Consider the following 12,647-nt stretch of genomic DNA (forward strand, 5'->3'; position numbering starts at 1 on the left):
TCCCCCCCCCTCCCCCCTCCAAAATGCCGAGCCCCCTGTGGCGCTGGCAGGGCGGTGCATCGCTGCTGACAGCGGACCGCCAGGCCCTGGGCGGCGTGGCGTCCGGGTGATCTGCAGCCGCGAACGCGGGTGTGCACTCTCCACATGATGGGCAGAGTGTCCGCGTGACTCGAACGCATCCCACCCATCCCCCTCTCCCCGCCCCCGGCCCTCGCACGGCCCACTGGTGTGGGGAGGCCTGAGCCGCCCCGAGGAGAGGGGGTGGGGGTAGGCTGCACCAGGGGGTGGCAGCCGGCACAGCGGGGGAGCGGCTGTGAGGCGACCTGCGAGGCGGTGGGTGAGCGGGTAGAGCTGGAGGGCGGGGGCCGTGCCCCATATGACCGAGCCGGCGCATCTGGTGCGATGCGTGCGTGTCTGTGGCATGCGCTGCACCACGCTGGGGGGGATGGCCTGTGGCAGAGTAGGGATGGGGCTGGCGTTGAGCTCCTGCTGTGCCGCAGAGCAACGGACACACGTTGAAGAACTACTCTCCGCTGTCTCTATGTTTGTCCGTTGCGTTGCAGAACTCAGAGCACAGCAGTAATCACGCCTCTCCAAACGTGTTGCAAAAATTCTCGCCGATGGTTCATGGCGTTTCGCGAGAGACAACTGAAGGGACTCAAAACAGGGCCTCCGGATATGTCATGTAAGCAAGCGAGAGCTTTGAGGCTTCGCTGCCTTGTACTGCAGGCGCCTCCCCTCTCGCTTCTTCTATCTCCACCGATGCTCATCTTGCGGTTTTTCGCGCTCTAGTCTGCTCGCCGCCCGTCGACTGCGCGCGTGGGCACCGTGGAGGAGGGCGTGCTTTGGTATGCATGCTTGTGACTATGATTCACGTTGACTTGTGCACTCTTGCCTTCTCTGACGATCACCTCTGCCGTCTGCGCTGACGTGTGCCCGCACGCCTACTGCCGATAACTGACAGAGTGCCGCTGGCGTTTTCCTTTTGTCTTTGCTGTGTCGTTCTCCTCGTACCCCTTCGTGCGTCGTATCGGCTTTGCAGGATCTGGGGGTGATTGGTAGGCATCCGCCCATCAAACACGCCTGCCGGCCATACTCACCGCCTTCTCCCTCTCGTTTCCACTCTCTCTCTCGCTTCGCCCACACATTCTCATTGCTGCACCTCGCCCTCCCTCCTCCCGCGTAGATTTTGCGTGCGCCTCATCTTGTCTCCTCGCTGTCTTTCCTTTTCGCCCTTTCGCGACACTATCCGTGAAGAAGAGCTGGCTGAAGCGGACGAAAATGCCTGTGGCTGTGTCCATGCACGCGTGCTCGGCGTGGCCGGTGAGCATTGACTTCGTTGCCTTCCGCTTTTTCTTGGCGGGGTACTCGGTGGAGGAGGCAGTGGAGCAGCTCATGGCGCTGCAGAGTGAAACGCCAGCGGCGTCCCCGCGGCGGCGGACGTCCTCTGCGTCGCCCTCTTCCACAGGGTCATCGGACGGAGGCAGAGCTTCGCACGCGGGATCGGCGTCGTCTTCTCGATCCGCCACCCGCTCCAAGGCGCGCCGTCGCCATCGAAGGCAACAGCGGACACCTCAGCAACGCCAGGACTCGCTGCCCGTGATGCACAATGCACAACAGCAAACTGAGGACAGGCGCCTAGAGGTCGAAGATGAGAATCCGCAGGAGATTGCCGTGGCCACCACGGCGGCAGCTCTGCCCCGCAACACCTCAATAAGCAGCTCCGCGAGCGGCGCACCCGTCCCAACCACCACCGCAGCGCCAAGCACCACAACCGCGGTAGATAACAGCAACACCAAAGTATCTGCTTCATCATCTACGACGGTCGCCGTGCCGGCGTCCTCCTCGGCTTTCCACGCCGCCCCGGGCGGCGCCAACACGCACCACCATCGTCATCGACATCACCACCAGCGTCTGGACAAGTCGCCCGGCGGTTCCGGATGCAAAAAGTCGTGCCACTCAGCGCCGCACTCGTCCCGGTCACGCACAGCCACGCAGTCGTCAAAGACGGCCGCGCGCACCTCGTTTGCGCTGCCGCCGACGCTGAATAACGAGTACAGCGATGCACTGCCGCTTTCTGTCGACCTCAGTAATTTCAGACGTTTCAGCGATGACGCTACCGTCGCTGACACTCCAGCAGCGGCCGCCAGTGATACCGGCGGCGGCAGTGGAGCGCGGGCAGGCGGGGCGAGCAGCAGCCACCACCTTCACCATGTCAATTTCGGTGATATGAAGGCCTCCCCATCCTTGCAGCAGCGCCGCGAGAAGCATCGCAAGGACAGTGCAGAGCGGCACTGCTTCTTCTTGAGCAAGAGCTACATCAAGTTTCAGCGGCAGCTACAGGAGTTCGAGGCGATTGGCGGGGTCGGCGTCGTCTCCTCCTCCCTGCAGAGTCGCTACCTGTTCGAAGAGGTGACGGAGCAGTATCAGGTGTTTCGCGAGCTGTCCCGCGAGGAGCAGCTCGGCTCCCCGTACGCGTTTCTCTCGAACTATTATATCCCCATACCTGTGACAACGCGTCTGCAGCTGCTGCAAATGTACTACGAGACGGACGCGGGCGTCTTTCGGTGGGCCTTCGGCGACAAGCTAAGCCGTTTCGACCTGCCAGCGGCACTGAGTGCAGCGCGCGAAGAGAACGTGAGTGGAACACTGTCGGCGGGCTTTGGGAGTGTGGCGGGACTTGGCAGCGGTGGTGGTAGCAGCAGCGGCGCAGCGGACGGCGGCGTTACCGCCGCGTCCTTCTGGACCAGCCGGTGGAAAGGCTCCCCTGGTAAGCTTGCAGCGATGGACGCGGCGACGGTGACGCGGCTGAGTGAGCAGCACGTCGACGCCCTTCGCCGCCAGTGGGAGAATGTCAAACACGTCTGCGTCACCGTCGCAGCCCTCTATCGCGGCAAAGGCGGCATGTGCGTCCCGCTTGATATGCCGCTCCTGACGACCATCCAGCAGTGCTTCGGGCTACGCCATGAGCAGGCTCTCGATTATGCCACGGCTGCCTTCGGCTTCGAACACCGTCTCGAGACGCGCCTCTTCGAGCACTTGCACAACTTCAACGAGTACGGCGTAATTTGCTCCATCGTGGCGTCTTTGTGGTGCGACTGCTCCGGGTATTTCCTAAGCGGATCGTTCCGCGACGGGTGCCGCCGACTTGGCCGCCTGCTGGACGAGTATCGAATTCTGTCGGAGCTGCACTTGATCGTGTTTGGCGAAGCAATGCGTCCGCGGTGGCAGGTGCAGCTAGATGAGGTGCAGCGCGTCATCACGACATCTTCCCATGTCGATAAAAATGCAATGGCCTCAGCAACGGCGGCCGTCTCTGCCACAAGCCCAGTCACACCCAGCGTCAGCGGTGGTGGAGGGGGCATCGCAACACCAACGACAATGTCTGCTGGCATGTTGCCTAGCTTTTCGAGCGGCGCCGCTGGAGTGGGCAGCAACCACTTTGGTAGCCCACTGTGCGGCAACGGACACCCGGGCGGCGCGACTGGTGGGGCCGCGGCTGACGCGGGCAACGCGAGCGCTTACACCTCACCAGTATTCCCGACTACAGGCGGGGCGTTCAGCGCGAACAACGTGCACTCGCCGCTCAGCGGCAACGGGCAGTACAGCCGCCCTTTTTTGATGGAGTTCCCATCCCTGATGAAGCACCTTTTGCGCGTCTGCGTGGCTCTCAGTAGCAACGGTGGCGTCAACGATGGCCTCGACATCTTTTTCACTCGCATCTACTCTTACTTAGAGCTTCTCAGCTCACGAACTGCGCCAGCGATCGTGTCGCGCGTGATGAACGCCGCTGCATCAGGCGGGTCCACCATGACCGGCGCCGCTGCTGCTGTTGGGACCGGGGGACTTGCCAGCCCCCTATCTGGCCAGCTTGGTGGGTCGGTGGGCGGTGGTGGCGCTGTGCCCGGCATCGGCGCGTCCGTAGCGCCGTCTGGACGACCGCCGCTGCCGCCCTACGGTGAACGCGCACAGAGCGACGGAGATTTGAGCCGCACCACGGCTAACAGCGGAAGTGCGATGGCGCCAGCTGCCGCCTCGACGCCGCCGCCTCAAGGTTTATCCTCGTCGTTAGCCCCTTTGACGCGCGGTGGCACGAACCTCGGCAGACCGCTCCGGTCAGGCCTCACTCGTGTGTCGTCTTCTGGACTTCTTCCCCGCCAAGCCCCCGGCAGAGGAGGCGGCAATGCGGTCGCGATGTCGCTGCTGACAGTCGCCAGCGCCACCAACCTTCGCACCGGTGTAGAAGGCAGCGGTTGCGTTGATGAAGGCATGTCCGCGAGCGTGCCGTTCTCCTACGCCGTATCTACTGTGGTAAACACCTCTTTGCTTCAGCCTGCCAGCGTTCTGCTGCCCTTGACGGCGGCCATCGCTGCCCATAACGGCCCCGCAAGCGGAGGCGTTGCCTCGTCGCCGCTGCAGTCTGCGCTGGGAAGTCGCGGTTGCGCGTCCGGAGACGAGCCCACCGACGGGGACGCGGACGCAGAAAGCGGACACGGTGAGGCTGCGGCTCGGCCCGCGGCGGGTGGGTCTTCGCCGAATAGCGGCGGCGCTCTTTCGTCGTTGACGGCACAGCCCCTGCCTGCGTCGACGTCGTCCTTGCCGTCGCAGGTAAGTGACATGGTTCTGAAAGTGATCGACAAGCGGTATCTGCGCGAGCTTTGCATGCTGCTCACAGCCCTTCCCTGTGCGTGGCACCAGCTGACAGTGCTGACGAGGGACGACCACATGGCGACAGACAAGTCTGTGAGCGATATGATGATGGCTCTGAAAGCAATCACGCAGGTGCTCATGGCATCGGACGACTTTCATTAGGCGCGCTCTCCAACTCCGTTATCATGCGTGTGTGTGTGTGTGTGTGTCTGCCTGCGTGTCGATGACGGTGCTGCTTAGATCTCTGTCCGCCGCACGAGAGAGACGTATTATGGAGCTCCGATCGCACGCACAAGAAGGCGCAAGAGAGGCACACGCATGCGCGCACATGCGTAGTGAGGCCCATGCCGAAAGCCTTCTCCCCCATCCTTCGAGACGAATACAACAGAAAAGCGAAATCGAGCCGAAGCACCCGGGGAGGAGGTGGGGGGCGCGTTGTGCTTTTTCCTCTTCCCTTCTTGAGTCCTTGGCATAGCACAGCCCTCTATAGTGCGGAATGGCGTGGTATTGTAATTCACAGCACCACAGCGTGGCGGTCTTGCGAGTGGGGTCGTTTGATTTCGCTCCCACTGCTCGCCTCTCCTCTCCGCATCGTTTTCCTTTCTGTCTTTGCGCGTCGCTGCGCAGAGCAACGAACGGCCTCCTGCTGACTTGTGGGTGCGTGGTGCCTGCGCGCTCTTCTCCGTCCCCTGTTCCTCTGCCGCACAACTTCTCCCCCTCCCCTCCCCACCTCACATCACACCAGCACAGCCACATGCATAAGTAGTCGCACAAGCGCACATACTCGCACCGCTCTGTTGCCTTTTTGTTGTTGTTGCGCTGCCGCGGCGCTTCCCTCCTCCCACATCGTACCATTGCAGATGAGGGCTGGTGCGTCTGGCCAACCACGAGGAGCGAGCCGTATGAAACCATTCTGCAGCAAAAGAAGGCGCTTGGGGACTGTGCGCGATGGCGCGGGCGCTAGTCGCTCACAGGATGCATCGCTGGGTCACTGGATCGACAGCGATGCCCTGCCCTCGAACCCGTCGCGGATCTCTTCGTCGGCCGCGACAGATAAGCACCCTTCATCGCCACCGAGCGCTTTGGCAGCGACGACGATAGTGGCTGCAACCGCTATGTCCAGAAACACCGCCCGCTGCGCCGCGACACGCGTAGAAAACCTGCATCAGTGGATCTTGGCCATCAAGCAGCCATCTCTGCCTACCGCAGTCTCCGCAGCTCCTACTCTTTCGGACACAGCGCAGGAGCGCGGGGTGCGCAGCGTGCGCTCCGACAGCGCCACGATGGACGGTAGTAGGCGCCACAGCTCCGCATCAGTCGTGGTGCGCCTTCCCCTGGAAGAGCGAATTGGTCTGCCCGAGTTGAAGAGCATCATGCGCGCTTTCCAAGTGCCCCCGCTCGGGGCAGATGGCCAACTGCTGGAAGCGCCATCAAGCGAGAGCCCAGGCAGCGGAACCGCTGACGGTGTTGTAGCGCCACTGAAGACGCATCGCTCGGCAAATGAGCTGTCCGCCATCGTGGCTGACCTCCACCGAAAACCCCATTCAGCGCATCCGCCCGACCAGAATAGCACAGGTGACCCCACTGGCGCGCATTCACCCGCAGAGGGTAAGCAACAGATGCACCTGCATGCTCCTGCTCCTGCGCTTTCCTCATCGAGGTTAGCCTTGCGGAGCTTGTCTCAGGAGGAGTTCGTCCACGCCATCCAGAGCGCAGTGCCGTCTGCTACTCTGCCCGAGATCCAGGCGCTGCTCAGCAAGACAATCTCCGAGACGCAGGACACCGTCTCCTGGAATGAACTGACCGCGTTTCTGGTGACACGCTCGCGACAGAAGGCCGACCTCGCCCTCGAGAATCAGCGCTTCGTCCTTGGCGGCCCGCCACGTGGGATGCGCTTCGACGACCAGCACAGCAGCTCCATCACATGCGTCGCGGTGGAGCCGGTGCGCCGCCTTCTCGTGACGGGCTGCAGCGAGGGCTCTGTGCGGGCCTGGAGCAGCGGCAATGACCTTGCCTACCGAGGCCTACTGCTGCAGGTGGATAAGTGGATTGTAGGGCTGCACTGGGGGTGCAACAAGCGTGTTCTCTACGTCGTCACCATGGATCGCTGGGTTTATATCCTGGACGGGACCACGTACGAGGTGCTCCGCGTCTACCACGGCCGCGGCATCACTCAGTCCTCGGTCAGCATGACGTACGCTAACGAGACGATCGACACTGTGCACGTGGGCGGGGTTGCGCTATCGAAACTCACCGCATCCAGTGCTCGCAGCTACGGAAGCGCGCGCCTCATCCCACATGGCATCGGCTCCCCGGGTAAATCGAGGACGCCGCCGTCATCGCGTCCCCTCACTAGCCGCGCCGGCTCGCGGGAGTCGCATGAAGAGCGCACTCGACGTCTGCTCTTCTCTGTCATGCACCTGTGCCGCGCCGTGCGTCCCGCGCGCAAAGAGACGGATGCCGCCGAGCACCCGCGCCGCAACTGGTCAACACAGACTGGGGATGCCACCGCGGCAGCAGGTGCGAGCGCGTCACCGGCGTCCCCGTCGTGCACAGAGGTGTCATCTCCTTTGCCTACATCCATCCTGACGACGATGTACTCGCTCACAACCGCCGACGCAGCTGAGGTGCTGCACCAGAACAACACTCCGCTAACCGGGGCTGGCAGAGGTCCTTATGTTCACCAGCAACTAGACGAGTGCGTTCTCACTGCCTTGATCGACCCTGTGACGGCGACGGCGTTTCACGAATCTGCTTTCCAAGAGGATGTGCTGCTGCTGGGCACGAGCGCGGGCGACGTCTTTCTCTTTCAGCTTGCGCAGCATCACCACCTCAACACAAATCGGGTGCTCGTGGCGCGGCACGTCTTCCGCCGGCTGCACCGCGGCCGCGTCACAAAACTGGATCTTCTGTTGCCTCTGCACGCGCTAGTCAGCTCTGGCGATGACGGACACGTCCGCGTCATGTCCCTCGTAACTGGGGAGCCACTTCGGTCCTTCTATGCGGCTGACCTCCCCGAGCAGCATGCGAGCGTAACCGACTTTGACTTGCACCCGCAGCTGAAGATGTTGCTGACTGTCGGCCCAGAGCGGCGTGCGCTCGTCTGGGAATGGACTCAGCCCTCTCCCATCGCACTACTCGACCCGGCCAACAGCCCATGCTGCGGCGGCGCCTTCATCGGTGACCGAGTGCTGACGATTAGCCGCGATGGGGTGCTGCACGTGTACGACTGCAAAGGGTTTCACCTCCAGCAGGAAGTCTCCTTGGCCACGGCGGGCTCCCTCGATCGCTTCGGCAGCGCCGTCGGGGCCACCCACTCCGCCATCTCGCAGGTGCACGTGGACGAGGCGCAGCAGAGGGTTCTGTGTTTTGGGCACTTCCCGTTTTCCCTGCGCGTGAAGTGGCAGGTCTCCTCTGGCTTTCCGGAGCGCTACCGAGGCCACCACGTGCCGATTCTCACGACGCTGTCTTCGCGTCCCTTTCGGCAGGTGGTGACGGTGGGCACAGACGGTGTCGTCATGACGTGGACGCCGCGGACAGGGGCGAACGAGTTTTCGTTTCCACTCTCGAACTTCTCGAACATGGCAACAGCTTCAGTCCCGCTTCGACCGACGGCTGTCTCCATGGACCTCTTGCAGCGCCGCCTACTCACGGGCTTTGCCGGCGGCATCATGGTTGTATGGAACATCCTGAACGGCCAAGTGGAGCGCGTCTTGACAGCTGCCGCGGCAGCTGCGTTACCGTCGCCTTCGTCCTCGCCGGCGGCTTCGAATGGCACAGCGAGGAAGAGAGTGAAGCCAATGTCCGGCCGTGGTAGATCTGCCGCCACCGCCTCTGTGGAGAGACCTGCGGCCACAGCGACAGCGGTGGCGTTGACTTCACCGAGCCGTGACGTCACCGCCGTCGGCTCGTTTCTGCGGCACCGCTCCGTTTCGTACATCTTCGTCCTCGCCTCGCGCGTGTACGTGGACGCGGCGGTGGAAAGCTCTGGCGCCGCAGAGCGGTGCAGCAGCCCTCAACTCGGCGAGTACTCTACCACTCCGGCGTCATCATGGACGGTGCCGGGTGCATTTGGCGATGTGGCAACGATAGTGCAGCTAGGGATGCAGCTTGTCGGGTGCGCAACCGCCTCTGGAGCAGTTCTCGTGTACAACGTGCTCTTCGATCGGCAGGAGGGTGCGCCGCTGTGGGTGCAAGAGTCTCTGCTATCCCCGACTTGGGTCACCGGCGGCATTCTCTCTCCGACGTCAACGGTGAACGCCGCATGCGATTTCGCCAGCGTTGAAGGTTCGAGTACATTACTGTGGAGAAACGGCACCGTGTCGGCTGCCGGCCAGCGGATGAGCGGCAGCGGCGTGCTTGCCGGAACGCAAAGCCAGCGCGCCGTCCCTGGCGCCGCCCCGCTCTTCCTCGGGTCCCTTGCGAACCGATCGGGGGCTGCGGGGGCAGCCCAGGCTGCCGGTGCTGACCCGGTGGCCACGGCGGCAGCGACGACAGGCGCAGTTGTCTCGCGCGTAAGTTGCCTCATGACGCTGCCGGCTGTTCACCCGCGGCTGCTGTTCGTGGGACAGGAGGACGGCACCGTGTCGTTCTGGCACACGCTGCGTCGCGTTTGCCTGGGTGCCGTGAGTTTGACAACTGCGGCTGGTGTCGAGGATGGGAGGCAAGGGGAGAGCACGGAGTGGGGTGGAGGCGAGGCGGTGGTGGACATGGACATGGAGGAGACAGATGGGCAAACGCTCGTGTTCGGTGACGGTGAGGGCAAGGTTCACGTATGCCGTTTGAAGTGGAAGATGCTGGCGGACTCGCACGAGCAGACGGCTGCTCTCGCGATGCCTAATCTGGCCTTGTACTGCCGGACGCCAACGCCAACGAAGGGGCAACTTCCCGCGGTTGCAGCGTCGGCGGCGAGCTCGGCAGAGGATGCGACGGCTTCCGAGCGGGCGCTGCCGGTACTGCAGGAACTGGAGCGCGTGCACGTGTTTTCAAGTGGGCTCAAGCTGTCTGGCATTCGTCTTGTCCTCGCCGACGAGGAGACCGCGGCCGTCCGTACCGCCGTACCGCTGCCCAAGGCGAAGGCAGGCGCCGAAGATGTTGGTATCGCACCGGAAGAGGGCGGGGGCAGAGACGCCCTCAGCTCCTCGCTGGGGACGCACAAGGATACCGACAGGCCTCGCCTGCTCATCATCTGCACTGGCATCGACCACTTCGTGCGTGTCTTCACCTTGGCAGGCGTCCCCATTGGAGAACTCGGCATGGACGAGTGGGACACTGCGCGGCCGTCGACCTTCCGCTTCATGGGCGAGCCGACCGTGCCGCCTGCCGTCCTGCTGCCGTGCTCGCTTGCGGGCAACTTCACGTGGCAGCAAGACGGACACGACAAGATCAAGAGGAGCAGCTGCTACCACGATTACTTGGCCGACCTGTACGCGACGCACCATGCACAACCTGCGATGCTGGACGGGCCCCCCAAGGGGCTTGCATGCAGTGGCAACGTGCCGCCGGGCGGCACCGCAGCGTTACGGCGAACGATGGGTGGAACCGTCTACCTTGGCTGTCCCGACAGCACCCCGTCACGCGCCGCCGTCAGGGCGTCGTTGGTGGACCGTCCGTCACCTGCTATCGACGCCCCGCACTTGGTGGATAGGGTCAGGAGCGCCGCGGGAGTGGACAAGCGGCAGAGCCACGGAAACTCAAAAGCGGTCGCTTTCACGAAGAGCGTCGAAACGGGCACGACGGCTGCACCCGAACTCTTCTCCGAGGACGGTGGCAGCCTGCTCCCGTCTCACCTGAGCCCCGGCCAACGGCGCCCCGCCAACCAAGGCTTCCACGCGCGCCTCCGGCAAAGCACGCGGCACTTGTGCGAGAAAGATCGACTCTTTCACGGGGTGCTAAAGCACTCGTATGTACGTCAGCTCCAAAACCTCCACCGCCAGGGGCACGCATCGTCGTTGTTGTCGTTCCAACAGCCGCCGGCAGCGCTACCCGAACTGCCTACCATCCTGCCCAGCACCTCTGCGACACCATCTGCTGCAGCCAGCGAGCACAGCGAAACCGCTGGACAAAGCCAGGCTGCAAAGTAGCTTCGCGGGTCGTTGGAGCATGCCGCCGACACCTCTGCAAACTTTCCAGATGGACCGCGTGAGCCTTACCCCGTTTTTGTCGCGCTGCGCCGCAGCAGCGCTTGCACGGTGTCTGTCAAACGGCGCGAAAGCGTCCATGACGCGCCGCCATCCCAGCGTGGCCTTCACGGATGCGCCTCACAGCGCCGATGGAAGCCTGCGGAATCGCTCGCGGTAGTCGTGCTGCATGGTTGCGGCACCGTTTGAGATGAGCATTTTGGCGCAGCTCAACCTGTACGTGACTGAGACACCGCTTCTCCATCCGCCGTCTCCCGTGGGAATCGTCGCTGGGAAAGGCGGCCATAGTTGGGGAGGCGATCGTCGCCGCTGACCGTTGTGCATTCAAACGAGCAGGCGACACGTGCCGGCACGCACAGTCCCTCCAACCTCGCACGTGTTCTCCACATCTGTGGCAATAATAATCACGGCGATGGCGCGTCGCGGCGACAGTCCGGCTTTGAGTGAGCGAGCCCCCGCTAACGCCGCGCTGTGTGACGTGCTGATCAAGGCAGCAGGACCGCTGTCCGCAGCTGCCCTCCAAAAGCGAAGCAGAGTCGTATTCGAGCAGCAGGGATTCACATACAGTCTTTCTTATCTGTCTCTCGAGCGGGGGGGGGTCTCATCGTGAGCACCCGTGCGGCGGCGGGGTGGGAGCTGAAAAAACTCTCCCAAGGGGTTCCTGGGAAAAGTGACGTTACGGGCGTGCACGGCGCCAGTGAGGGAGCCGTCAACTCCATCCTTGGAATGCTAACAGGGGCAGCACTCGAGCATGATGCTACCGACACGCACTCGGCGGTGAGACTGAGGTCGCAGCGGCGAGGGGGAGGGCGTGTGTGTGCTGTGTGGTGTGTTGTAAAGCAGAAGACATAGCCGGAGCACTCCGCAGCACTGCGCAGCACTGCGCGATATGGAACGGGCGCTGGAGTGTGTGTGTGTGTACCTGTGCATCCCTCCAGACAGATGGGTCCACCGTGCAGTGTTTCTCATAACTCTTCTCCTGCTACTGCTCGAATACCGTTCTGGGAACGTTTCTCTCTTTTTATGTGTGTGTAGTCCCCGCGTTGCTTACGGCACACACATACACATACCAACACCCCTCTTCTTCTGCCTGTGACTCCTCTCGTGGCGCTCTCCTCTACCGCGGCCTCCCTCCCAACAACGCCATGTCAGGGCTCCTTTCTCTGTCCCTGGTGAGAGGGGAGGGCAGATGATACGTTTGCTCTTCGGCGAGGCTCCTGCCCTTCTTTCGGGGCTGCCGTGCTAGTGCGTATCTGTGTGTGTGTGTGTGTCCCGGAATCCTTTGCCTCCGCTTTCAAAAAAGGCAACGGAAAAGCGTTATATCTAGGCATAACTCTCTCTATATATGTATACATGCATATCTAGTCCCATAAATCATCACGATGTACTCTCCTCCCCGATCTTTCCGTCTTCTCTCCCTCGACGCAGTTGACGTCACTTCGCGTCTATGTCTATTCGTTTTTTTTTTTGCTGTCGTTTGCAGAAACGTGCAACTTTTTTGTGCCTCTCCGCTCGAACTCTCTGTGCCTGTACAGCTTGTATGTACGTGTGTGTATATTTGTGTGCATGTGCGTATGTATGTGTGTGTGTGCTTGTGTTCAGATCTCAACGCTCCCCTCCCTCTGTCCTATCGTCATGTTTACTCTCTCTTTGCCAGCTCGCTCGTTCTCGTATGCATCTTTTTTTTTTCTTGTGTCTGTACCGACACAGCGACCCCGGTGACAGGAGGGGGCGCACCTCAGTGCGTGGCATCTCCGGGCCCAGCGCACCTTCCCCCCCCCCACTCTCTCGGTCGGAGGAAGTCATGCACTATCCCCTCCCCTATCCCCTGCCAAATGCCGAGCCACCTCTGGCGCT

General features: G+C 62.4%; 2 protein-coding genes across 2 annotated transcripts; both read left to right on the forward strand.

The window, feature by feature from the left end:
• Nucleotides 1-1,281: 1,281 nt before the first annotated feature.
• Nucleotides 1,282-4,812, forward strand: LDBPK_330990 (hypothetical protein, conserved; the record flags this gene model as incomplete). Its single annotated transcript, XM_003863875.1, has 1 exon — nucleotides 1,282-4,812. One exon carries the CDS (start codon nucleotides 1,282-1,284, stop codon nucleotides 4,810-4,812), a length of 3,531 nt encoding a protein of 1,176 aa, XP_003863923.1.
• Nucleotides 4,813-5,510: 698 nt separating this feature from the next.
• On the forward strand, nucleotides 5,511-10,733 carry LDBPK_331000 (hypothetical protein, conserved; the record flags this gene model as incomplete). Its single annotated transcript, XM_003863876.1, has 1 exon — nucleotides 5,511-10,733. One exon carries the CDS (start codon nucleotides 5,511-5,513, stop codon nucleotides 10,731-10,733), a length of 5,223 nt encoding a protein of 1,740 aa, XP_003863924.1.
• Nucleotides 10,734-12,647: the final 1,914 nt, after the last annotated feature.

Source organism: Leishmania donovani, chromosome 33 (genome assembly GCF_000227135.1).
Source record: "Leishmania donovani BPK282A1 complete genome, chromosome 33".
NCBI lineage: Eukaryota > Euglenozoa > Kinetoplastea > Trypanosomatida > Trypanosomatidae > Leishmania > Leishmania donovani.